At 46.9% G+C, this 27153-nt stretch overlaps 3 protein-coding genes across 3 annotated transcripts; 2 read left to right on the top strand and 1 right to left on the bottom strand.

Moving 5' to 3' along the window:
- Positions 1 to 4271: 4271 nt before the first annotated feature.
- On the bottom strand, positions 4272 to 6131 carry LOC136520633 (DIBOA-glucoside dioxygenase BX6-like). Its single transcript, XM_066514210.1, has 3 exons — positions 5391 to 6131; positions 4960 to 5281; positions 4272 to 4840 (listed from the first exon to the last, which is right to left on the bottom strand). Exons 1-3 carry the CDS (start codon positions 5987 to 5989, stop codon positions 4574 to 4576), a joined length of 1188 nt encoding a protein of 395 aa, XP_066370307.1. The 5' UTR covers positions 5990 to 6131; the 3' UTR covers positions 4272 to 4573.
- A 368-nt stretch (positions 6132 to 6499) lies between these two features.
- LOC136522583 (STOREKEEPER protein-like) lies at positions 6500 to 14785 on the top strand. The gene is made up of 2 exons (XM_066516389.1): positions 6500 to 8321; positions 14485 to 14785. Exon 1 carries the CDS (start codon positions 7369 to 7371, stop codon positions 8314 to 8316), a length of 948 nt encoding a protein of 315 aa, XP_066372486.1. The 5' UTR covers positions 6500 to 7368; the 3' UTR covers positions 8317 to 8321; positions 14485 to 14785.
- Positions 14786 to 18927: 4142 nt separating this feature from the next.
- Positions 18928 to 26669, top strand: LOC136523005 (STOREKEEPER protein-like). Its single transcript, XM_066516790.1, has 2 exons — positions 18928 to 20080; positions 26278 to 26669. Exon 1 carries the CDS (start codon positions 19125 to 19127, stop codon positions 20073 to 20075), a length of 951 nt encoding a protein of 316 aa, XP_066372887.1. The 5' UTR covers positions 18928 to 19124; the 3' UTR covers positions 20076 to 20080; positions 26278 to 26669.
- Positions 26670 to 27153: the final 484 nt, after the last annotated feature.

Raw genomic sequence — 27153 nt, forward strand, 5'->3', positions numbered from 1 at the left:
GTGTTGAAGTCGGCTACGTAGAAGTTGATGTGCTCGACACGGAAATTGCCAGCCGTGCCGAATTGCACCGGGAGGGTGATCTCTCCAAGCAGTTTGGATGCCCTGCCAGGTACCACACTCCAGAAGGAGGAGTCAGAGGGAGTGAAGTCTTCTACCCCAAGGCCCAGCTCCTTTAGGGCTCCGACGAAGAGGAGGTTCAGGGCGCTTCCGCCGTCGACGAGTACTTTCCTAAAGAGTACTTTTTTGATGGTTGCATTGAGAACGAGGGGAAACGCCCTATGTTAGGGATGTTCGCCCACTGGTCAGCCCTGCTAAAGGTGATGGGGACCTCGGACTAGGGGCGATAGCTGGGGTTGGCGACAACGTCTTGTGTGTCGACGGCGAGCACCCGGCGGGCGGTGAGCTTTCGATCTCTTCTGCTCTCGGCGGTGGCGAGGCCCCCAAAAATAGTGGCAACCACTTTGTTGTGATCCTGAAAGGCGTTATTGTTGTCCCTAGGTGGTCGGTGACCTCTGGCTCCATCATCGTCGTCGTCGTCCTTCTTTTTGGTCTGAAACTCCTTAGCCAGGCCAAGGCAATCCTTCATCTTGTGCTTGTTGTTCTTGTGGAGGGGGCACGGTCCTTCGAGGATCTTCTTGTATTGCTTGTTGTAGTTATGCTTAGCGCGAGGTTTGTTAACGATGGCGACGATGTGGTCTAGTCGGCGACGATGATATTGACCAGCTTTGGACCCTTCTGCCCGTTCATGGCCACTGTCCTGATGGTGGTCATGGTCGTCGTAGCAGCGATCACCGTGGCATCATTCGTTGGGGCGCTCGTCGCTACGGTGAGTTGGGCGATGAGTGCCCGCATCCTCGTTGAAGCGAACTTCGGCCTCTTTAGTGTCGACGTACTAATCGACGGTCGTGATCATCTCACTAATCCCCTTTGGTGGCTTACGATTGAATTTGGAGCGGAGGTCGCGGTGATGGAGTCCTCGGACGAAGGCGGTGATGACTTCTGCTTCCGTGATGTTGGGAATAGAATTCCTCGTCTCGAAAAAATGTCTGATGTAGCTATGGAGGAGCTCGGACGGTTTCTGATAGATGCAATTCGGATCGTGCTTGGTGCCTGGCCGAGTATACGTGGCCATGTAGTTGCCGGTGAAGACTTTCTTCAACTATTCCCAAGATCCAATGGAATCCGGGGCGAGGCTCGTGATCCAGTTCATTGCAGTTGGCGTAAGCATGATGGGAAGATAGTTCGTCATGACATTGGTATCTCCCCCGGTGACACGCACGGCGGTGGCATAAGCTTGTAGCCACTGTGTGGGGTTCATCTGTGCCTCGTAGGGCTCAACCCTGGTGATTTTGAAACCATGGGGCCACTGGAGTGTTCGGAGTGCTCTCGTGAATGCTTGGGGCCCTTCGGGGTCGTCACTGTCGGGATCTGTAGCATTGTCGGCGTTAAGTGGCTGGAGGTCTGCATCCGAATTATCGAACTCTTGCTCGTATTCTTGACGCCGGCGTACTTCCTCTTCATGGCGAGAGAAACGATGCCCGTCGATATGACGTCGCGTATCCCAGAGATTGTTGATGTGTGCTCGGACGTCTTGATCGACTTCCTAGTCGTGTTGGCGAGGGTAGTTGATGCGGTTCCCCCTAGCTCCCCCCTGGAGGGGTTGTCCATCATCGCGATGTTGATCGACAAAACGGCTTCTGCCGGGGCGGTGATTGGACTTGGCGCGGCGGATCGGTGATTCGAGCTTGTCGAGTAGGAAGGTCCCTGATCCTGGTGGATCTCGTTGACCTGGCAGTGCGCAGCTTTAAGCATTGCGGCGACCTTGGCGACTTCTGGTGTTTGCTCGAGCCGAGCGAGCTCATTAGCGGCCACGACCAAGTTGGCGCTTGGGGTCTTGTAGACATCATGGCCGTCGACGCGGACGAATTCGTCGTCGAGGTTGCGACGGAGTGGGCGTGGCCTCCCTTGCGAGTCAAGTTGTTCTCCGTTGTGAGCAGCCACGACTAACACAATGACGGCCTCATTTGCTCGGCGCTGCGCGTGGTTGGCGTTTCTGTTGACGTGAGCCGCGCGGTCCTCGTCGGTTTCTCCATCATATGGAGGGCTATCGACGCTGACATTAAAAATCCCGCCTCCTCGGAAGGGTGGGAAAGGAGGTTGGACGACGGCAGTTTCGGCAACAGTCTCCGTAGAGCCCTGGCACTCGGAGTCTGGATTTTTCTCTAGGATGGTGTGGAGGGATGCTTCGGGACGCCGACCGATCTGCAACATATTGACAGTCGGCGAAAGTTGGTCGGTGATCGGGTCGGCGAGATGATAGATGCCTCCCACCTGGTCGGCGAATTTGCCCCTTAGGGCATCCTGATGGATGGCGACTGTGGCCCCTGGAGTTTCCTTATTGGCCTCCGATGGATCGGAATCGGAGGGTGGTCGGCGCTGAACCAGAGTGGTCAGAGCCGATTCCGCGATGGAGAGGTAGTCGACGAGCTTCTGGCCAACCTGATCGATGGATGCGATCAGATCGTCATTGTTGATCTGCTTCCTCGGGTAGCGGGGGAGCAGACGACAAGTTGTTGGTGAAGACGACCTCGGAGGCGGTTCCGAGATCGGATCTGCTGTTGCAGGTGTTGGTGTGGTAGACGCAAAATCGATTTGCACCGGCTCGATGATCTCTCCGTCTCCGTCAGCATTGATGACCCAGGAGATCGATCCGACCGTGAAGATCTGGCCGGGCTTTGGAGAGGACAGAGAACCTGCAAAACGTATCGTCTTGTTCGTCATAGAAACAACACGCACACCCCTACCTGGCGCGCCAACTGTCGATAGAATATCGTCGACAGTCCTCCGAGGGGTATCCCATGAAGGTAGATTGATCGGCAGAGGTGCGCATAATCAAGAACAAGAAGGCAACATAGACACAAGAGTTAGACATGTTCAGGCCGTCTGCACGACGTAATACTGTACTTCTGTGGCCTGTTGGTTTGTATTGACTATCGTATGATATTGTGTATGTTTCGAGGGGGTCCCCTACCCGCCTTATATAGCCGGGGGTAGGGTTATAAGTCGGTTAGATCTATGAGATAACCGGTAAGTAATAACAGATTATAGGGATCACGGGATCGAGCGTATCCTAACATATCTCATAGCATCTTCAGGATATCTTCCTGGTGTCTTGCGGAGCGTGCCGAGCAGCGCCGTATCCCGCAAGGCTTTGTCTTGTGGGCTGGACCACCCCTGGTGGCGCAGCCCATGTAGCCTGCTGTGGGTATCCGGAGTCGTACCCTCCCCAATAACTACAATAGATATTTAATAACCCTCTCAAATATTCACCGAACCAATTGGCAAGATTGCACGCTATTACCCTAATCAAGAAGTAAGACAGAGAATGAAAATTGAAAAGGCATGTTGGTAGAGAAGAAAAAGTGAAAATTAACAAGCAGAAAGGAGGACTTGTTGGCCGATTGGTGTCAGCTAGGGAGTGCCGCATCGTCTTGTCGGCCGTCATGGTGCCACTTGCGGTGTTTGTAGCGATGGTCGACGCCAATGAAAAATGAATGGAATTTATCGCGTGAAAGCGAGTAGCTATGGTAGATTATTGGACTTGAGAGTTAGAGCATTGCAATGGAGTCACATAAGCGATCGGTGAACACTTGCATGGTAATCCTTGTGAGCCGCGTCAAGAAACTAAAAAAAACTCGTGCTTAGACTAGTTGGGCTTAAAATAATTATGCTTAATATAATGACCAATTATTGATTAGGGGTTTTTATTTTTTAGAGCCCCCTGTGGTCGCGCCACTTGGGCTGGCCTTGGGTACCAAACAAACACCACAAAACAGTTCTGAGCAAGGAGCCAACCGCCTATTATCCCTCCTAAAAATAACAAAAATGCTATACAACACACGTGTGTTTTAACAAAAAGAACATATAGATTTTTTATATCTATCTTCCTCTCTCTTTCTCACCGGTAACCACCGGCGCCGACGACGGTGACCGGCGAGCTCGCCCGCGCCGGCCATGACAGTGGCGGCGGCGGATCTGTGATTTGTCCTTCCATATAAAAAAACTGTGATATGTAATTTGTGGAGGCTGGAGATAGAAGAAGGATGGAGGCTGTTGGATCTTAATCCTATGGTGCAAAAAAATTCATGTGTTGAAACTACATAAAACATATGGTTGTGGAGTAGACAGACTCAATGACAAAGGAACTGAACCACTCTCATCTTATATTAACCAAATATTCATGTGAAATGACTTCACTTTAAAAAGAGAGATGGAACCGCCCCATCTCAAATAGTCCCCAAATCAAAGACATCTGGAGATGCTCAGCGGAAGGATGTCCTAATCCTCGTACCGGTAGTACAACGGACTACATGTAACGATGCAGGTGAGTACTTAATGGTGGTTCTTTTTGGGTCAACTAACTAATCACGATCAAATACCATTTAAGTTTAAATCTTACCTAGCTCAAATTACATTGAATACCATTCTAGTTCATTTAAACAATTTTTTGGATTGACCCAACTAACAACTATACAAAGTAATTATAACTTGCATCACTAACTACGCAGCTGGTCTAGGAGTAATGCTCTTCTGCCCCCAACCGGAAGTGCTCAAGCGGGCGACCGTCGAGACCTTTGCTGTACGAGTACGCGACGAACTCTCTAGCTGTGACGCTCTTGTAGAGCGGGGGATGGCTGCCATCCGTGATGGGTCCATAAAGCCTCGTAGATCTCTTCGTGTCCGCGTTGAAGAAGCACGCCACCGATACCCTGGGCGTGTCCCTGCTCTTGTTCGCCAGGACCCGGTGCTCCACGCTCCTGAACCGGCCGTTGCTGACAAGCTGCAGAAATCATGGGGGCAAGGCAGGCGCAACCACAGTCAGCGTCGGGTCACATTACAGGTAACAATTTCCAGTGAAATGGAGATCCAGACGGTGTGGTGTGGAGATCGAGTGGATGCCTGAAGAAAGTCGCCGATGTTGACGATCAGAGCGCCGGGCAGGGGAGGGACGTCCACCCAGCCCCTGCGGTCGAGGAGCACCTGCAGGCCGCCCATGTCCTGCAGGAGGACGGTGACGAAGGTGGCGTCGGCGTGCCTGCTGGTGCCGAGGGTGAGGTGCGGCTCCGGGCACGGCGGGTAGTAGTGGCTCGCCACGTTCAGGCTCTGCGCGCAGCCCATCTGGCGCAGGTGGTCGCTGGCCAGCCCGAGGGACTCCGACAGCAGCTCCAACACCCACAGCGCCAGCTTCGTCGCCGCGTCGCCGTACTCCAGCATCACGTCCCTTTTCGTTCGCTCGTTTTGAAGCACCGATCGATCATGAAGTATTGGGCATGGATCAGAGATTCAACAGTGCATACTCCGGGGATTAGTGTGCGCGTGTGTGTTCATACCTGACAGCCTCGGGGAGCTCCTCAGGCCGCGGCGGGTCCGGCGCCAGCTCGCAGAAGAGGGTGTCGCGCCAGTTGGCGGCCTTCGACTGGAAGAGGTCGTAATTGGAGCTGAACCTCACCTTGCGCGCAGTGTCCCTGGTGTAGAAGCGGCGTTTCACCTCCGCTGGCTGCTCGTTGAACCGCCTCACCCCGGCGAGCACGCCGGCCATGAGCTCCCGCGGCACGCCATGGTTGGTCACCTGGAAGAACCCCACGGTCTCGGCCGCGCGCTTCATCTGGCTGGCCACCTCTCCTCGCGGTGCGGCCGCGAGGTCGATGACCGGGATGATGATGCCGGCGGCCACGACGTCGGTGGGCGGTGGGGACGAGGTCGCCTCCAGGGACTCCGGGGCGTGGCGGAAGATGGCCGGGATGGCTGTTACGCCGGCGTCGACGAGCCCCTTCACGCCTGCCTTGGTGTCGTCGAACGCTTGCAGCTCGCGCCGCCGGTCGAAGCCGTCGGAGGCCACACTGGCTGCCGGTTCGGTGGCAGACATCGATGGTCTATTTGGTGGGGCTCTGCGCGCGACGGGCGAGATAAGATAATCGGGATCAATCATCCATCTGCAATCGATCTCAATCGTGCTGGGCTAGGTGGTGGCTGGAGGCGGATGCAAGTATTTCAGGACTTGGGATATTTTTTTTCGAATCCGTGTATGGTACAACCGTGTTTCAGCGAAGAAAGCGAAAGCTACCAGTTCTTCGCTGACGGTAAAACACACGATTTATGTTTTAACACAAACTAGCATACGATTGCAGAACACATAATTTCCAACAGAGAAGAAACTATGTTTTAAAATAAGCTAGTACACGGTTGTTGGCTGTCTCTAAAAGAATGGATTTTTAAAGAATGTAAACACAAAAAAAAAATCTATTGTAATTTTTATATAACTGAAAAGTAAAACAGTACGACCCATTAACTAAAATGACAAAATAACCCATTAAACAACAGCAGCCCATAAAAAAAACTAAAACCATAAATACTAAAACAGTACAACTTATTAACTAAAATGACAAAATAGCCCATTAAACAACAGCAGCCCATAAAAAAAACTAAAACCATAAATACTAAAACAGTACAACTCATTAACTAAAATGACAAAATAGCCCATTAAACAGCAGCAGCCCTTAAAAAAAACTAAAACCATAAATACATAAAAATATAGCACATAATCTGGATAAGATAATCGGGATCAATCATCCATCTGCAATCGATCTCAGTCGTGCTGGGCTGGGTGGTGGCTGGAGGCGGATGCAAGTATTTGAGGACTTTTGGGATATTTTTTTTCCAGCCCAAAGGCGACGGCAACCACGGTAGGATATTTTCGCGCGGGCAATGCACGGCTCCATTCCCACGGTCACGCAACTCCAGCGCAGGCACCAAGGACCGTGTAGCGAGCCATGGCAACATCAGGTCATCATCGTGGACTTCAGTTCAGAGCAGGCCTGGCCTGCTGCCGGTGTTATCCAACTAGTAGTAGTACAGTTTTGGGGAAAATTGCAGATGCCGTTAAAATTGCAGGCTGTTGAACAGAGGTGCGTCATCCAAAATTCCAAACTGCGTTCAATCAAACAACGGCCGGCACCAGCGGCAGGGTGCGCCGTGCCGTGCGAGTGATGTCACGCTCGGAGTCGGAGCGCAGGCCTCCGGAACTGGAAGGCGAGCACGGCAGCGCGGGCGACACGGGGGGCATGCCGACGGAGTCGCGAAACGCACGAAGAAACCGTACCCTTGTCCGACTCGCAGTCCGCAACTCGACACGCGCGCCACGCCGCGTTCCGCTCCCTTGCCGACTCCGGAGTGCAGCCTGCGCCGCTGCCCGCTGCCCACTGAACTCCCCTTCCCCTCTTCCGCCTCGGCTCCCCCATCTCCTTCCGATTTCCCGAGCCCCCGAAATTCGAATCGCCCGCGTCCCGAGCCCTCGCCCGCACGCCGCCGATGCCCTCGAAGCGGCCGTCTCCGCACGCCATGGACGAAGCCGCCTCCGCAGCCGCCGCGCGCCTCCGCCCCTCCACCCCGCGCTCCAAGAAGCGCACCTCCCGCTCCAAGTCCCGCGGCCGCTCCCGGGACCGCCGCCGCTCCCCAAACCCTAACCCTAGCTCCCGCCGCGAGCGCGCCGCGGACCACGGCGGCTCCGCCGCCGCGCCCTCCCGCAAGAGCGACCGCAAGCCCAAGCCGCGCTCCTTCCCGGACTCCGCCACGCTCGCCACGGCCATGGCCTCGGTCGCCGCCGCTGCCGCCGCCGCCTCCGCGGCTCCGGCGGCCGGCGGGGGCCGTGGCAGTGCGGGCGCCGTCCAGAAGCTCTGGACCGAGTCCGACGAGGTCGCGCTGCTCACGGGCGCCGTCGCCTTCAAGGACCGCACCGGCATCGCGCCGCGCCTCCCGGACATGGGCGAACTGTTCGAGTCCATTAGGGACTCCCTCGCGCCGCACCTCGACCAGGCCAAGGTGTACTACAAGCTCAAGCGCCTCAAGAGCAAGTTCCAGCACTCCGTGCCGGGCGAATCCAGCACCGCGCACGAGCACCGGCTGCGCGACCTGGGCGCGGCCCTCTGGGGCGCCGAGCTCGCGCGCCCTGAAGAGAACGCCATCGCGGTGGCTGAGGAGGCCGACGAGGGATTCGTTGGCGGGGATAGGGAGGGGGCCGTGAAGCTTCCTATGGTCAAGGAGGTGCTTGGAGAGTACTGGAGGCTCAACGGGCAGACCATGTCAGGTGTGTCGCTGGAGAAGGGGTTGGCGATGCTTGGGCCACAGGAGGCTAGTGTGGCCGAGGTCAAGTGGAGGCGACAGCTTGAGGCAGATATGCGCATGCAGATGCACCGGCATGATCTGGAAAAGGAGGTCTATGGCCTGCTCATCGATGCCATCAAAGGCCTAGGGCCTTAGCTTGGGTACAGATTTTACCATTCTCTGTGATCTGTGAGAGAGATCGATTTACTTCTGTTGTTTCAATTGCTTGGACTAATTAGGCTGGTTTTTTGCTTATCATCAGTCTACAATTGGATTAAGGTGCCAATGCTGTTAAGCTTACATTGGAAATTGGCATGCTCGGTTGACTATTTAATTGTGGGATTTAGTTATCCAAAATCACCATGCTTGTTTGATTTACTCAAGTCATGAGGTTTGATTGTGTTGACAATTTAGTCTCTTTCCCTTCCTCTAGCCTCAATGGTATAGTAGCCAATTTTCGTTTCAAAGCACACAGAATTATGAAATTTGGCATACTTTTAAGAAGTTAGGCAATGTCATTCGTTTTTTTTTTTACATTTACCATGCAATGTTTGTAGCATGATATTTGTTTGAAGGAAAATTAACGGGTTTCTTCTGGAATTTTTCTTTCTTTTGAGTCTTCGGGCTATTGGCTAAATTTTCATTTTCATAGTTACACCTTTCTTATCTTGTCTTTTTTCTTTGCAAGGATTATCTAGTCTTCTTTTGTTTACAAAGTGGAACTGTTTGGTTGTCTTTCTTCCTTTCAGAATCCACAGCTCTAGCTTTCATAGTAAAATAGGCCATATACATATGGCAGGTGTTTGTTTCTGGACCTATTGAGCTCAAGTTTCTGTATCACAATACTAGTGTGTAGAATATGTGTCAATCTTCTAGAGTTCAGCTTGCCATGATAATTGGGTTGCATTTTTTTATTCATCATGAGTTTATCATTGAATAAGTCACAAAGTTATGCTTAAATTTAGCTGGTTGGCATGCTCCCTCATATTTTTTTATTGATTCAAACATCAAGCGATTACATGCCTGTCTGGTTTACACTTGTCGAGTGGAATTGTGTTTTTAGTTTGGTTTCTTTGTCATCCCAGTTCTACCATCTACTGTAAACTAGCTGTTTTATTTCTGTGTGCCCCACAGGATTAGTGCATTTTCACAGCTTTTATGTGGCAGCTTAGATGTTTGAATTAGATGCTACATTTAAAGTGTTTCGTTGCATATTAGCATATTGCATAATTTTGTGTTTCTTTTTTTGAAATGATAGCATGCTTGTTGTGATTATTCTACTTGACATGTAGAATTATCTTTGAGTTTGCTTTATTTCCCTTCCAGTTCTACCCTTGATGGCAAAACCACCATTCTTATCCAGAAAAATTCACTAATTACTATTTTGGCATGGTCTTGGTAGGACAGGTTAGGTATTGGATTGATGACTCTTAAACCAATGTTTTTAACATGATACATTATTCTGTTTACTAATAAAGGTGATACTTCTAGCATAATAAAAAAAGGGCATACCTAGTGCAGAGAGCTCTCGCTCTGTGTGGGGTCTGGGGAAGGGTGTCAGTGGCAAGCCTTACCCTCGCCTGTGCAATGAAAGGTGATACTTCTAGCATAATCAGTTTTTAAAAAATTGCTAGGCGCTAGTTAGGTGATTGGGTGGTGTCTAGCAGGTGGATGCCTAGGTAATCTATATGGATAAGCAGAATATTGAATTTATAATTGGATTTTCAACAAGTTAGCATCCAATCAGCATGAATAACGAAGAATTCCATGAGCTAAATTGGCATAAGTGGCATAATTAATTTCAAGCCAAAGTGTGTGAACTCATTTGTGTATTTTTCCCAATCAAGCATGAACATTTCAAGCCAAAAATCTATTATTGTTGCTAAATGTTTATTGTCCTCTTTGTGCATCTTGTGGTTTAGGTCAAGGTCATTGGTAGCATTGTTGTTTTAGTACTCCTGTAAGAGTTGAATCACACATTTTTTTTGTTAAAAACCTGCCTTGTAGTTTACAATTTGGCAAAAAGGCCTGTTTTAAATGTAGATGTAGATACCTGAAGAGGTACTGCTGTTGGATCTGGTTGCAGTGTTTGAAAGAACTAGTCAAGTATGCATATCTAGTATGTTGTATACGTGTTACATGTGCACAACACAACTATATTCAAGTTGTTGAGATTTTTGCATATTGGGTATCACAAATGCATCAATCATGTTTAGCCATTTGGAGGTTCTACTTGTGCGGGGGAATCATTAAGACATCAAACCTTTGTGATTTTTTAATAAAAAAATGGACTTTGTGCTTGTATGTTGCCTTGGTTTTCCCTGATGGACAATCTTGGCTTAGGCATTTGATTTTGGAAGGTTGGTACTTGGTTGGACTTTGCAGCATTGAAAAGACAAGGCAAACTATATTATGGTTGACATGTCTTCCATTCCATTGACAATTATGGTGTGTCTTCTGTACCGCAGTCAACCATCTAGTTTGTTTTCTTGGCATGTCTTCTATTCCATGGGCAATTATGGCATGGCCTCTACTGTATGGTAGTCAACCATCTAGTTTGTTTTCCTAATGGGTTCACAATAGACCCGCTGTCTCCCCATTTTCGCAGCTCGCCTTTTGGTGTCCACCACTTATTATCTGAGTTACCAACTTGCTATGCAGGGAGTTCCATCCTCCATAATGTTGAGATAAGCCACATGGCTGTGATTTCTCTCTCTTTGTTGTGTGTGTTGTCTTTGTTGTTGTCTCTTTTTGTTCTCTTTGTTTGATGTGGGGCTGGCTGTGGTGGAGAATGAGATCAATGCCAATTGATTCCCTATTTTATTTATGGGATAAGTGATCTAGTTATATAGTTTTGGTTTGCTCTATGCTTCCTACACTTTCAGGCAACTAGCAGTATCTGTGATAGAAGCAAGCATTACCAATCAAATAGAATATCTATACCAAAATAACACAAAAATCCACCTGAATACAGTGTTCGAAATCCCATGTGGTGCAAAATCCATGCCCTCTATTAACTGCATTTACTATTACTTTTCTTTGTCCCCCTAAATTGACGTTCTAATACAATGTCCATTAAAGTTTAGAGCCCCTATGGGAGCGCACCATAAAGGGCTTCTACTCTAGCTCCTGTTCAAAGTTGAAACTCTACCAAGCGGTCTCTTGCAAAAGTGCTTCACGGGCGAGCCGTTTTTTTTTTGTGAAGGACGGATGGAGCCCAAAATTGTGGCTTCACTTCGCTCTGTCGAGGGTCGCACAAGCAAAGGATTCCTGTGCCCTCCTCTGTCGCGCGCGAACCTCTCCTCTCTGGTGGACTCCTGTTGCACACGCATGCACCCCGAGTAGAACCTTGTAGAGGCCAACGACTAGGTGGAGGTTGGCCAGCCAGGAGGCGATGGATGGACCTAGTGCCGCCACATTGGAAGCTATGATGGGATGGTCTTGCAAGGCTTGGCCGTGACAGGCACGAGCATGGTCTTGGCTGTGTGACCTCGACTGGCGCTCGGTGGATGCAGAGCATGGCGTGAGGATCAGGTGATGTCATGACCACACCTTTCCCTTAGAAAAATAAAAGAAGAAATACGGAACAATACATGTATACATACTTGGACCTCCGGCCACCACGCACAAGTTCAAACGAAGTCGAGAATTTACAGTAATATAATAATGCCTTTTTCTTATGAATTATACAGTAAAAAAGCAACTGAAAAAATAGAGAAAATCAAGTTCATATAAAGAGTAATAGCTAGGGGCAACATGGACATTAGATATATATATTCTATTCACTCCTGAAAATACAGGAGCTGTTTTGCCAAACATTTTCCAAAGTGCTTCAACTCCACCAAAGAAGCCACTTCTCCAGAGGAGTCAGAGCCGGAGCCCTGCCAAACAGGCCCTTAATCTCATCTTGTGTACCAGATTTGCAAGGCATTAAGATAGAAAGCACCTAGCTAACTTCTTGTTCTTTGTCGACTCCCCTCCCCCCGAGGACCCAACACACCCACCCACCCACCCCATTGAAGTTCAAATACAAAGCCTGCTAAAGCTTAAATCTTATCTCATGTATCAGTTTCACAAGGAGTTAAGATGGAAAGCATGCAACGATTTATGATACCCGAAGCAATTTGTTAATCATAATATTGGATCGCATCCCATATGGGGACATTTTGACCTACCTGCCAAATCCGTATTTTCTTGGTTTCGGTGTAGCTAAGCCATTTGGTTGTACTCTTCTTTCATTTGTCACGTGTCGCCACTTTGGCTTGCCCTGTTTGGCAAATTCTAACTATATGCCATTGGTGAGGTCCGAAACTTACAAGTCCCTCTTCACAGCATGGGAAATCTATTGATACTTCAACACTTCCCCACTTTATCTAGGATATATCATTTCTACAGCATGCATAATGTGGGCAGTTCTTCCTCTCGAGAACATTCAGATTTTCATTCCTGTCTAGATTAGGCCTTGTGTGGAGTTGTGCTTTGTCCATCTTTCTCTGATCCAAATCCAAGCACGACCATAAATCCAATCACCCTCAGGCCGAAACAATCGCAGACACAGAATTAGAGGAATGCAGGAATGCACTCGAATGGAGGACAAACCATAAATCAACCGACTGCTGAGTGATACACAAATCAAGGCTGAAGGAATCTGTGACGGACTGCTTGTCGCCACACCAGAAAGGAGTCGCTGCCCAATTGACCACGTCAAGGAAGACGAGCCTCTGATACCACCTGTCACACCCATGGTCGCTGTTGAGATCAATCTGACGATACGAGTAGCAAAAGAAGAAGAGGAAATTAGAGGCTAGATGATCTAGATAACACGAGGAAGAAACCTTCCTTTCCTGTCTGTTCTGTTCTGTTTCTTTAATTTCTCTATTTTCTTTCTTGCTCTCGCCGTCCAGACTCTTGGAACATATACACATGTCTTCCACCTGGGTTGCATGGGTGGTTAGACCCTTGTCAGTTAAAGCATTGGACACCTTGCTCTTCATTATGGGTGTTACACCTGGCGGTATTACATGCAGGGCATCTAGTATTTATTGAATGCTGAAAAAGAAACAAAAGATATTACATCTAGGGCAAGTAGCCAAGCCGTTCAAAATAATGGATTACATGGGAACTTTGGGCCTGTTTTGTACTGACCCTGGCCATTCTCCTTGGTCCAGGCAGAAAATCTAGGCGTTGGATTTCGGATGCCTAGGGCTGGATTCCTGTCTGTTCCAGGTTGCCTGGCCAGGACAGAATCTGATAGGAGATATCAGGCAGTGCAGGAAACGATGTTTTTGTTATAAAAAATAATGATAGCACAATTGTTTTTAAGGAATCTTTCAGTGTAATGTTCTGGTAGCTTCCAGTTAGCAGTCATGGAATTTGCCTCAATCTTTTAATTGAGCCTTAACTAGTGCGATACTCCATATATGGAGTTGAAGAGTCTTCTGAAAGCATTTGGGGATTATTTTAGCACCATGAGTATCTTTTTTCTTTTTGGATGGGGATGGGTAACCATGGGGGTTCTAAAAGCACCTGAATCTATACTAAATGAGATAGTCTTGGTTCGCTACATGAATAAGTCTGGGGGGATATCTCGGGTCTAAAGCAAAATGTGGTTGCATGACACTTGTTTTTGTGGTGCATTTTGTTGTGCCTTTTGCTGATCATTTTTTCATTTGTTCTACATAACCTTGAATTGTTGCATCATTTGTTGCTTGATTTTGTTATCCCTTTGGTTAGTAACCATTTTCCAGCTGAAAATTTACTAGACTAGCACTTCTTTCAGTTAGATTTGTGCTGCTGTGACTTCTAATCGACAAAAGCTGCCTTTTTGGACTACTTAGTTTCTATAGATTTCTGCAAACCATAGCAATTTTGTGTTTGAGGAAAAATATCTGTAGTAATTCTCACGTACTTCAGTAAAATCGCTAGCCCAAAAAAGGGTGGTTTTTATTAGAGCCTTTTCTTAGAGTAATTTACTTGTATAGACTGCCCAAAAGGCATAAACCATATAATTAGTGTTGATCACATGCCTGAATAAAGCTCATTGAAAACAAAATTTGCTTCTTGCACATGCTACAGCATTCGAATATTGCAAGTAGTGCCAAACACAGTACATGTGCTCTTAGTTATGTTTAAGAGCCTAATTAAGATCTTTCTGCTCATTCTAATAATCTGTACTGACATTTTATTTTCTGTTACCAACTGTATTGAAAACAACTCTTTCTTTGCCTGTACTCAGACAATCCAAGTTATACCTTTGGAATATTTGCATAATTCTGATTGTAAGAAAACTGTTTATCTGCTACTAATGCTAAATTTCTTTTGCAGATGCAGTTGATGGAGTACATAGCTGGATACATAGGTGGGATGTTATTTTGTAGGCTGATCAACCCGACCTCTTGGTTGCTGACTGACAGGCCTAACACGGTGTGAGGTGCTGTAGGGGTTTGCACGAATCAATCGTGTCAATTTATGTCTAGCTGTTGAACTATTCAATGATTGTCTAAGTCGCATAGGTCTGGAGATGTTCATTTTACTAATCTGAGAAGAAAGCTTGGTCTATGATCAGACAGCTTTCATATCAACGCTACATTTTCTGTAAATCATTCGCCAAGTATTATTGCGATCACGATGCTGTGTTTCACGTGTAGAATCCAGTTTCCAGTAGTTCAGTTTCTCTCCTTGATATGTTGCTGTCTTGACAAAGATATTTCGCTGCATAGCTTACTAGATTCTGTCTGGACATATATATGGCCCCGTTCGTGTGTCTTTAGACCTGGCTTGATCCGCTTCTTTTTTCATCTGGAACAATGTTTTTTTTTTCCACAAATTCCTCCAAGTGAATGGGGCCTACGTATTATTTGGTCGGAGTTGTTGGCCCTCCACTTGTCAGTTGTTGCCGGCATGGTAGTCATATTATCTCATTTGCTCAGGGCAATGGCGTGTCAATGTTTTATAGCTTAGTATTTGAGTTTGAATCAATCTAATCCAATTCGATTTTCAGCTACTTTAGAGCTAGAGTTTGTAGAACTGAACAGAGCTTAGTTCTAATACTACCACACGTCATTTAGACTCTAATATATATCAGAATGGTCCTCAACGAGACCGACTGTTTAACTGAGCCGAATGGTTTTTTGAGCAAAGACATGGCTATATTAAAGTCACAAAACATACTAAGACAACGCGCAAACCAGATTTACGCGAAGGATACAGACGAAAGCGGTCCCAACCCACTTTACACAGACATGTCCTTGGGAGCCTCTCTACTAGCCGTAAGATCAATTCCATGCCCAGGAGAAGCACCATCTGTAAGTCTGTCACTAACTTTGGAAGGAGCTACAACAGCGTTTCTATTCTAAAAATGGGATCCAAGAAACAATAACCAAACTCAGTTGGTTAGGGTCCTTGTGGTGAAACCTGTCCATCTAGGTTTAAATTCTCGACTTGACACTGGTGCTCGTATTTTCCTAGATTTATTCCAGAATTTAACGGTGTTGTGCTTTCAGTGGTAGGCGACGTTCCCGTCGACAGCGAGAAACCTGTGGTGATTTCGTCAATCTCGAGATGTACCGGCACAGTCTTTCGGGGGTGCTTATAGGAGTAAGGTTTGCGTGCGTGTGTTCATAGAGGTGAGCGTGCTTGTGTGTTGAGCGTCTATGTCTGTACTTGTGTACACCTGACCCTGGAATTGCCCTTGCCGTTGAGGGAGATACTAGCCACGGTCGGGACGCCCGTGCCTCCTCTGTCACGCGCGCCCGCGGGAAATGCCACGCCGCCACCGATTCACTCATACACGCCCATGCGTACTAGGGACCACCTGAGCCCGCTTCGTTTCACGTGCCTGCATGCACACGGGGACCGCCCGTGCCCTCCTCCACTTCCTGCGCTTGCGCCATGCGCTCGCACCCCCGCCTATGGATGCGCACCGTAGACTCCGGCCGTCCCATCCAGGAGAATACGCTTGGAACATGAATGAAACACTTGAAACATGTAAGCACTTGCTGCAACATATAACTGAAATAACTAGAACATTTAGAACATAGGCTTGCAACATATGTGTGAAACATATTCAACATCCACATCAAACACTTACAACATTCGTCTGAAACAGATAAAACATTTTGAACAAGGGTTAACTGGATATGTGCCATTATAATTCTACCGTTATTTGAAACACACCATTACTATTGAAGAAACTATGTCAGTGCCATTACAATTGTTTTCTACTTTGAAATACACCATTATGTACACCTAAAGACGTTTTGGGCCCACTTTCAGACGTCTTAAGGCTAACGTATTTTTGTATGGACGCTTTTGCCCCTGTTAGTCTCCCTTTGTCCACTCTATGGCGTGTCGGGCCCACTTGTCATCCCTCTCCCATCCAAGATGCAACGCATCTCTCTCTCTCTGCTTCTCCAATGCCGCCACTGCCATTGCAGGTGCTCGCCCGCCGACATTCTCCGTTCCTCCTTCCTCGGTCGTGGCAACTCCAACTCGCAGCCCCACCATGAACCCACTTGCCCTGCGTAGGCCAGGCCAGCGTAGCCCCGCTGCGGGCACAGCACGCCGCTCCGCTGGCTACAAGCCGCCTACCCCAGTCCGGCTAGCCAGAGCTCCACCCCCCAGTCGAGCAGCGCGCCTAGGTCCCCCGTGCGTAGCCCACCCGCGTACTCGCTGGCGGCGGCGCGGTTGGCTCGACACGGTCGCCCGCCCGCGCGCTTGGCCAACGACAGCGTAGCTAGCTTGTCGCGGACGCCCGCCTACGCTCTTGGCTGGCTTGTCACAGACGCCCGTCAGGTGCGCTCGTCCAGCAGCGGCGTGGCTCGCTCGACACGGTCGCACAGCCGCAGTGCTCAGCCGGTGGCGACGCGGCTGGCTCGACACGGTCGCCCGCCGCGCGCTATGTCGACAGCGGCACGACCAGACCGCCCCACCCGCGTGCTTGTCTAGCGACCGAACTGGCTGGCTTTGCGCGGCTGCCCTCCCGCTCGAACTCGCTCGCTCGACGCTAGAGATGGAGAAGACAGAGATAGTGGAAGGGAGGCTGTGGGGAAGAAGGCTGTCAAGTGGGACCCATGTGCTGGTAAGTGTGAGAGAGAAGAGGAAGGGGGCAAATCGTCTCGAGACATATATAATGGCGTATCTCAAACATCTGTAGAGTTCTAATGGAAGTGGCATAGTTTCTTAAATAGTAATGGTGTGCTTCAAAAATGATAGAATTATAATGGTATAGATCCAATTAACCCTTTGAATAAACGCTTGCAACCTACCTCTAAAACACTTGCAACATATTCAACATCCGGATCTACTTTTACAACATCAAAACGAAACACTTGCAACATATCTCTGAAACATCTGAAACACTTGAAACATAGGTTTGCAAGATGTGGCAGAACCGCCTAATCTAATGTCTCCCAGGAGTACTTGTCTTCTATTAGACACTAAGTACTCAAGGGAGGACACCAAATTACGCAGTCCCGTCGAGCACACCCCACAGGAGAACAAAAAAATCCACATTTTTCCATCAGGATCACAAATGAGAGAATAAAGCTTACAACATTTTAGTCATTTCTTACATCACTTTCCATGTAACATCAGAGTATAATATTTATTATTTATAATAGCGGAATATGAACATGTTATCAGAGTTATGAACAATTTAATTTATCAACAGAATATAAACATGTGATCAAAATTATAGCAAAAATAAATATCTATTCATAAAATGATGAAGCATTGATATATAAACATTGACAACAGATTATCAAACTTCTATTTATAAAAACATTTAGTGAGAGTTATAGATAAAACTATGATCATAACGTAAAGGAATCCTCTATGAGCCCACCAGGAGGAATCCACACACAAGGGTCAGCTCTAGCATCCACTTGTCACTTGCAACAGGGGGAAATAAAACCCTGAGTACTCAATTGTACTCAGCAAGATTTATCCGACAGAAGAAAAGAAAAAGACTCCAAGGATATGTAAGGCTATCTGGCTTGTGGGTTTATTGCATCTATAGGAGCATTACTAAATGTGCGTCCTTATATTCGATTTTATTAGCAGTCATCATTAGTTCATTAACTAGCCATTCTATGTAAGCACCTATGCTACTTTTAAGTAGGTGGTAAGCAATCAGAATCATTTTATCATCTTTCATCTTTCAGTTCTTACTACGTTGCTAGACCGTAGACAAGCCGTATCGGATCGCCTGACGATTCGTGAATCAATGTGCCCAACTGGGTACCCCCGAAACACACGCCCCGCTTGAACCCTAGGCACAAGCAGGACCAACCCACTACCCTCCTATCACGGGGTCTAGGTCCCTGTCCAAACTTGGACTCCAATCCCCCGCCCCTGAGTCCCGGACTCAGTGCGGTGCAAGGACCTCCACCCAAAAACCACCCTGAAAGTTGGTCTGGAAAGAGCCAGAACCCATGACAAGAGAGTAACAAGTCTTCCCGGCACCCATACCTAAGTATGTGCTCGGGATAATAAGTCTGTGACCTGCCTAGGACCCAATGCAACGGCCGGTCCTTAACCGACACACACAGGAAAAGTGTAACCAAGCTATGCCCTGTTGGCCGCAGGACACAACCACTTACATCCACCAATACCCATACCATATCCCTGCCCGGTCTCTATTTTCCTTTCCACCATTTTATCATGAGTGGTAATAATATAGTGACAACAATAATATATTTCCTATCTCTTGCGAGTGACAGACAATCACTCGACTTCTACCGGGATCCTGTCGTACCTTGTCCGACTCGCAGTCCGCAACTCGACACGCGCGCCACGCCGCGTTCCGCTCCCTTGCCGACTCCGGAGTGCAGCCTGCGCCGCTGCCCGCTGCCCACTGAACTCCCCTTCCCCTCTTCCGCCTCGGCTCCCCCATCTCCTTCCGATTTCCCGAGCCCCCGAAATTCGAATCGCCCGCGTCCCGAGCCCTCGCCCGCACGCCGCCGATGCCCTCGAAGCGGCCGTCTCCGCACGCCATGGACGAAGCCGCCTCCGCAGCCGCCGCCGCGCGCCTCCGCCCCTCCACCCCGCGCTCCAAGAAGCGCACCTCCCGCTCCAAGTCCCGCGGCCGCTCCCGGGACCGCCGCCGCTCCCCAAACCCTAACCCTAGCTCCCGCCGCGAGCGCGCCGCGGACCACGGCGGCTCCGCCGCCGCGCCCTCCCGCAAGAGCGACCGCAAGCCCAAGCCGCGCTCCTTCCCGGACTCCGCCACGCTCGCCACGGCCATGGCCTCGGTCGCCGCCGCTGCCGCCGCCGCCTCCGCGGCTCCGGCGGCCGGCGGGGGCCGTGGCAGTGCGGGCGCCGTCCAGAAGCTCTGGACCGAGTCCGACGAGGTCGCGCTGCTCACGGGCGCCGTCGCCTTCAAGGACCGCACCGGCATCGCGCCGCGCCTCCCGGACATGGGCGAACTGTTCGAGTCCATTAGGGACTCCCTCGCGCCGCACCTCGACCAGGCCAAGGTGTACTACAAGCTCAAGCGCCTCAAGAGCAAGTTCCAGCACTCCGTGCCGGGCGAATCCAGCACCGCGCACGAGCACCGGCTGCGCGACCTGGGCGCGGCCCTCTGGGGCGCCGAGCTCGCGCGCCCTGAAGAGAACGCCATCGCGGTGGCTGAGGAGGCCGACGAGGGATTCGTTGGCGGGGATAGGGAGGGGGCCGTGAAGCTTCCTATGGTCAAGGAGGTGCTTGGAGAGTACTGGAGGCTCAACGGGCAGACCATGTCAGGTGTGTCGCTGGAGAAGGGGTTGGCGATGCTTGGGCCACAGGAGGCTAGTGTGGCCGAGGTCAAGTGGAGGCGACAGCTTGAGGCAGATATGCGCATGCAGATGCACCGGCATGATCTGGAAAAGGAGGTCTATGGCCTGCTCATCGATGCCATCAAAGGCCTAGGGCCTTAGCTTGGGTACAGATTTTACCATTCTCTGTGATCTGTGAGAGAGATCGATTTACTTCTGTTGTTTCAATTGCTTGGACTAATTAGGCTGGTTTTTTGCTTATCATCAGTCTACAATTGGATTAAGGTGCCAATGCTGTTAAGCTTACATTGGAAATTGGCATGCTCGGTTGACTATTTAATTGTGGGATTTAGTTATCCAAAATCACCATGCTTGTTTGATTTACTCAAGTCATGAGGTTTGATTGTGTTGACAATTTAGTCTCTTTCCCTTCCTCTAGCCTCAATGGTATAGTAGCCAATTTTCGTTTCAAAGCACACAGAATTATGAAATTTGGCATACTTTTAAGAAGTTAGGCAATGTCATTCGTTTTTTTTTTACATTTACCATGCAATGTTTGTAGCATGATATTTGTTTGAAGGAAAATTAACGGGTTTCTTCTGGAATTTTTCTTTCTTTTGAGTCTTCGGGCTATTGGCTAAATTTTCATTTTCATAGTTACACCTTTCTTATCTTGTCTTTTTTCTTTGCAAGGATTATCTAGTCTTCTTTTGTTTACAAAGTGGAACTGTTTGGTTGTCTTTCTTCCTTTCAGAATCCACAGCTCTAGCTTTCATAGTAAAATAGGCCATATACATATGGCAGGTGTTTGTTTCTGGACCTATTGAGCTCAAGTTTCTGTATCACAATACTAGTGTGTAGAATATGTGTCAATCTTCTAGAGTTCAGCTTGCCATGATAATTGGGTTGCATTTTTTTATTCATCATGAGTTTATCATTGAATAAGTCACAAAGTTATGCTTAAATTTAGCTGGTTGGCATGCTCCCTCATATTTTTTTATTGATTCAAACATCAAGCGATTACATGCCTGTCTGGTTTACACTCGTCGAGTGGAATTGTGTTTTTAGTTTGGTTTCTTTGTCATCCCAGTTCTACCATCTACTGTAAACTAGCTGTTTTATTTCTGTGTGCCCCACAGGATTAGTGCATTTTCACAGCTTTTATGTGGCAGCTTAGATGTTTGAATTAGATGCTACATTTAAAGTGTTTCGTTGCATATTAGCATATTGCATAATTTTGTGTTTCTTTTTTTGAAATGATAGCATGCTTGTTGTGATTATTCTACTTGACATGTAGAATTATCTTTGAGTTTGCTTTATTTCCCTTCCAGTTCTACCCTTGATGGCAAAACCACCATTCTTATCCAGAAAAATTCACTAATTACTATTTTGGCATGGTCTTGGTAGGACAGGTTAGGTATTGGATTGATGACTCTTAAACCAATGTTTTTAACATGATACATTATTCTGTTTACTAATAAAGGTGATACTTCTAGCATAATAAAAAAAGGGCATACCTAGTGCAGAGAGCTCTCGCTCTGTGTGGGGTCTGGGGAAGGGTGTCAGTGGCAAGCCTTACCCTCGCCTGTGCAATGAAAGGTGATACTTCTAGCATAATCAGTTTTTAAAAAATTGCTAGGCGCTAGTTAGGTGATTGGGTGGTGTCTAGCAGGTGGATGCCTAGGTAATCTATATGGATAAGCAGAATATTGAATTTATAATTGGATTTTCAACAAGTTAGCATCCAATCAGCATGAATAACGAAGAATTCCATGAGCTAAATTGGCATAAGTGGCATAATTAATTTCAAGCCAAAGTGTGTGAACTCATTTGTGTATTTTTCCCAATCAAGCATGAACATTTCAAGCCAAAAATCTATTATTGATGCTAAATGTTTATTGTCCTCTTTGTGCATCTTGTGGTTTAGGTCAAGGTCATTGGTAGCATTGTTGTTTTAGTACTCCTGTAAGAGTTGAATCACACATTTTTTTTGTTAAAAACCTGCCTTGTAGTTTACAATTTGGCAAAAAGGCCTGTTTTAAATGTAGATGTAGATACCTGAAGAGGTACTGCTGTTGGATCTGGTTGCAGTGTTTGAAAGAACTAGTCAAGTATGCATATCTAGTATGTTGTATACGTGTTACATGTGCACAACACAACTATATTCAAGTTGTTGAGATTTTTGCATATTGGGTATCACAAATGCATCAATCATGTTTAGCCATTTGGAGGTTCTACTTGTGCGGGGGAATCATTAAGACATCAAACCTTTGTGATTTTTTAATAAAAAAATGGACTTTGTGCTTGTATGTTGCCTTGGTTTTCCCTGATGGACAATCTTGGCTTAGGCATTTGATTTTGGAAGGTTGGTACTTGGTTGGACTTTGCAGCATTGAAAAGACAAGGCAAACTATATTATGGTTGACATGTCTTCCATTCCATTGACAATTATGGTGTGTCTTCTGTACCGCAGTCAACCATCTAGTTTGTTTTCTTGACATGTCTTCTATTCCATGGGCAATTATGGCATGGCCTCTACTGTATGGTAGTCAACCATCTAGTTTGTTTTCCTAATGGGTTCACAATAGACCCGCTGTCTCCCCATTTTCGCAGCTCGCCTTTTGGTGTCCACCACTTATTATCTGAGTTACCAACTTGCTATGCAGGGAGTTCCATCCTCCATAATGTTGAGATAAGCCACATGGCTGTGATTTCTCTCTCTTTGTTGTGTGTGTTGTCTTTGTTGTTGTCTCTTTTTGTTCTCTTTGTTTGATGTGGGGCTAGGCTGTGGTGGAGAATGAGATCAATGCCAATTGATTCCCTATTTTATTTATGGGATAAGTGATCTAGTTATATAGTTTTGGTTTGCTCTATGCTTCCTACACTTTCAGGCAACTAGCAGTATCTGTGATAGAAGCAAGCATTACCAATCAAATAGAATATCTATACCAAAATAACACAAAAATCCACCTGAATACAGTGTTCGAAATCCCATGTGGTGCAAAATCCATGCCCTCTATTAACTGCATTTACTATTACTTTTCTTTGTCCCCCTAAATTGACGTTCTAATACAATGTCCATTAAAGTTTAGAGCCCCTATGGGAGCGCACCATAAAGGGCTTCTACTCTAGCTCCTGTTCAAAGTTGAAACTCTACCAAGCGGTCTCTTGCAAAAGTGCTTCACGGGCGAAGCAGGGTGAAGGCAGAGCCGTTTTTTTTTGTGAAGGACGGATGGAGCCCAAAATTGTGGCTTCACTTCGCTCTGTCGAGGGTCGCACAAGCAAAGGATTCCTGTGCCCTCCTCTGTCGCGCGTGAACCTCTCCTCTCTGGTGGACTCCTGTTGCTCACGCATGCACCCCGAGTAGAACCTTGTAGAGGCCAACGACTAGGTGGAGGTTGGCCAGCCAGGAGGCGATGGATGGACCTAGTGCCGCCACATTGGAAGCTATGATGGGATGGTCTTGCAAGGCTTGGCCGTGACAGGCACGAGCATGGTCTTGGCTGTGTGACCTCGACTGGCGCTTGCTCGTAGTATCCCACATCGGTGGATGCAGAGCATGGCGTGAGGATCAGGTGATGTCATGACCACACCTTTCCCTTAGAAAAATAAAAGAAGAAATACGGAACAATACATGTATACATACTTGGACCTCCGGCCACCACGCACAAGTTCAAACGAAGTCGAGAATTTACAGTAATATAATAATGCCTTTTTCTTATGAATTATACAGTAAAAAAGCAACTGAAAAAATAGAGAAAATCAAGTTCATATAAAGAGTAATAGCTAGGGGCAACATGGACATTAGATATATATATTCTATTCACTCCTGAAAATACAGGAGCTGTTTTGCCAAACATTTTCCAAAGTGCTTCAACTCCACCAAAGAAGCCACTTCTCCAGAGGAGTCAGAGCCGGAGCCCTGCCAAACAGGCCCTTAATCTCATCTTGTGTACCAGATTTGCAAGGCATTAAGATAGAAAGCACCTAGCTAACTTCTTGTTCTTTGTCGACTCCCCTCCCCCCGAGGGCCCAACACACCCACCCACCCACCCCATTGAAGTTCAAATACAAAGCCTGCTAAAGCTTAAATCTTATCTCATGTATCAGTTTCACAAGGAGTTAAGATGGAAAGCATGCAACGATTTATGATACCCGAAGCAATTTGTTAATCATAATATTGGATCGCATCCCATATGGGGACATTTTGACCTACCTGCCAAATCCGTATTTTCTTGGTTTCGGTGTAGCTAAGCCATTTGGTTGTACTCTTCTTTCATTTGTCACGTGTCGCCACTTTGGCTTGCCCTGTTTGGCAAATTCTAACTATATGCCATTGGTGAGGTCCGAAACTTACAAGTCCCTCTTCACAGCATGGGAAATCTATTGATACTTCAACACTTCCCTCTTTATCTAGGATATATCATTTCTACAGCATGCATAATGTGGGCAGTTCTTCCTCTCGAGAACATTCAGATTTTCATTCCTGTCTAGATTAGGCCTTGTGTGGAGTTGTGCTTTGTCCATCTTTCTCTGATCCAAATCCAAGCACGACCATAAATCCAATCACCCTCAGGCCGAAACAATCGCAGACACAGAATTAGAGGAATGCAGGAATGCACTCGAATGGAGGACAAACCATAAATCAACCGACTGCTGAGTGATACACAAATCAAGGCTGAAGGAATCTGTGACGGACTGCTTGTCGCCACACCAGAAAGGAGTCGCTGCCCAATTGACCACGTCAAGGAAGACGAGCCTCTGATACCACCTGTCACACCCATGGTCGCTGTTGAGATCAATCTGACGATACGAGTAGCAAAAGAAGAAGAGGAATTAGAGGCTAGATGATCTAGATAACACGAGGAAGAAACCTTCCTTTCCTGTCTGTTCTGTTCTGTTTCTTTAATTTCTCTATTTTCTTTCTTGCTCTCGCCGTCCAGACTCTTGGAACATATACACGTCTTCCACCTGGGTTGCATGGGTGGTTAGACCCTTGTCAGTTAAAGCATTGGACACCTTGCTCTTCATTATGGGTGTTACACCTGGCGGTATTACATGCAGGGCATCTAGTATTTATTGAATGCTGAAAAAGAAACAAAAGATATTACATCTAGGGCAAGTAGCCAAGCCGTTCAAAATAATGGATTACATGGGAACTTTGGGCCTGTTTTGTACTGACCCTGGCCATTCTCCTTGGTCCAGGCAGAAAATCTAGGCGTTGGATTTCGGATGCCTAGGGCTGGATTCCTGTCTGTTCCAGGTTGCCTGGCCAGGACAGAATCTGATAGGAGATATCAGGCAGTGCAGGAAACAATGTTTTTGTTATAAAAAATAATGATAGCACAATTGTTTTTAAGGAATCTTTCAGTGTAATGTTCTGGTAGCTTCCAGTTAGCAGTCATGGAATTTGCCTCAATCTTTTAATTGAGCCTTAACTAGTGCGATACTCCATATATGGAGTTGAAGAGTCTTCTGAAAGCATTTGGGGATTATTTTAGCACCATGAGTATCTTTTTTCTTTTTGGATGGGGATGGGTAACCATGGGGGTTCTAAAAGCACCTGAATCTATACTAAATGAGATAGTCTTGGTTCGCTACATGAATAAGTCTGGGGGGATATCTCGGGTCTAAAGCAAAATGTGGTTGCATGACACTTGTTTTTGTGGTGCATTTTGTTGTGCCTTTTGCTGATCATTTTTTCATTTGTTCTACATAACCTTGAATTGTTGCATCATTTGTTGCTTGATTTTGTTATCCCTTTGGTTAGTAACCATTTTCCAGCTGAAAATTTACTAGACTAGCACTTCTTTCAGTTAGATTTGTGCTGCTGTGACTTCTAATCGACAAAAGCTGCCTTTTTGGACTACTTAGTTTCTATAGATTTCTGCAAACCATAGCAATTTTGTGTTTGAGGAAAAATATCTGTAGTAATTCTCACGTACTTCAGTAAAATCGCTAGCCCAAAAAAGGGTGGTTTTTATTAGAGCCTTTTCTTAGAGTAATTTACTTGTATAGACTGCCCAAAAGGCATAAACCATATAATTAGTGTTGATCACATGCCTGAATAAAGCTCATTGAAAACAAAATTTGCTTCTTGCACATGCTACAGCATTCGAATATTGCAAGTAGTGCCAAACACAGTACATGTGCTCTTAGTTATGTTTAAGAGCCTAATTAAGAAGATCTTTCTGCTCATTCTAATAATCTGTACTGACATTTTATTTTCTGTTACCAACTGTATTGAAAACAACTCTTTCTTTGCCTGTACTCAGACAATCCAAGTTATACCTTTGGAATATTTGCATAATTCTGATTGTAAGAAAACTGTTTATCTGCTACTAATGCTAAATTTCTTTTGCAGATGCAGTTGATGGAGTACATAGCTGGATACATAGGTGGGATGTTATTTTGTAGGCTGATCAACCCGACCTCTTGGTTGCTGACTGACAGGCCTAACACGGTGTGAGGTGCTGTAGGGGTTTGCACGAATCAATCGTGTCAATTTATGTCTAGCTGTTGAACTATTCAATGATTGTCTAAGTCGCATAGGTCTGGAGATGTTCATTTTACTAATCTGAGAAGAAAGCTTGGTCTATGATCAGACAGCTTTCATATCAACGCTACATTTTCTGTAAATCATTCGCCAAGTATTATTGCGATCATGATGCTGTGTTTCACGTGTAGAATCCAGTTTCCAGTAGTTCAGTTTCTCTCCTTGATATGTTGCTGTCTTGACAAAGATATTTCGCTGCATAGCTTACTAGATTCTGTCTGGACATATATATGGCCCCGTTCGTGTGTCTTTAGACCTGGCTTGATTCGCTTCTTTTTTCATCTGGAACAATGTTTTTTTTTTCCACAAATTTCTCCAAGCGAACGGGGCCTACGTATTATTTGGTCGGAGTTGTTGGCCCTCCACTTGTCAGTTGTTGCCGGCATGGTAGTCATATTATCTCATTTGCTCAGGGCAATGGCGTGTCAATGTTTTATAGCTTAGTATTTGAGTTTGAATCAATCTAATCCAATTCGATTTTCAGCTACTTTAGAGCTAGAGTTTGTAGAACTGAACAGAGCTTAGTTCTAATACTACCACACGTCATTTAGACTCTTCTATATATCAGAATGGTCCTCAACGAGACCGACTGTTTAACTGAGCCGAATGGTTTTTTGAGCAAAGACATGGCTATATTAAAGTCACAAAACATACTAAGACAACGCGCAAACCAGATTTACGCGA

Source organism: Miscanthus floridulus, chromosome 18 (genome assembly GCF_019320115.1).
Source record: "Miscanthus floridulus cultivar M001 chromosome 18, ASM1932011v1, whole genome shotgun sequence".
Classification (NCBI taxonomy): Eukaryota; Viridiplantae; Streptophyta; class Magnoliopsida; order Poales; family Poaceae; genus Miscanthus; species Miscanthus floridulus.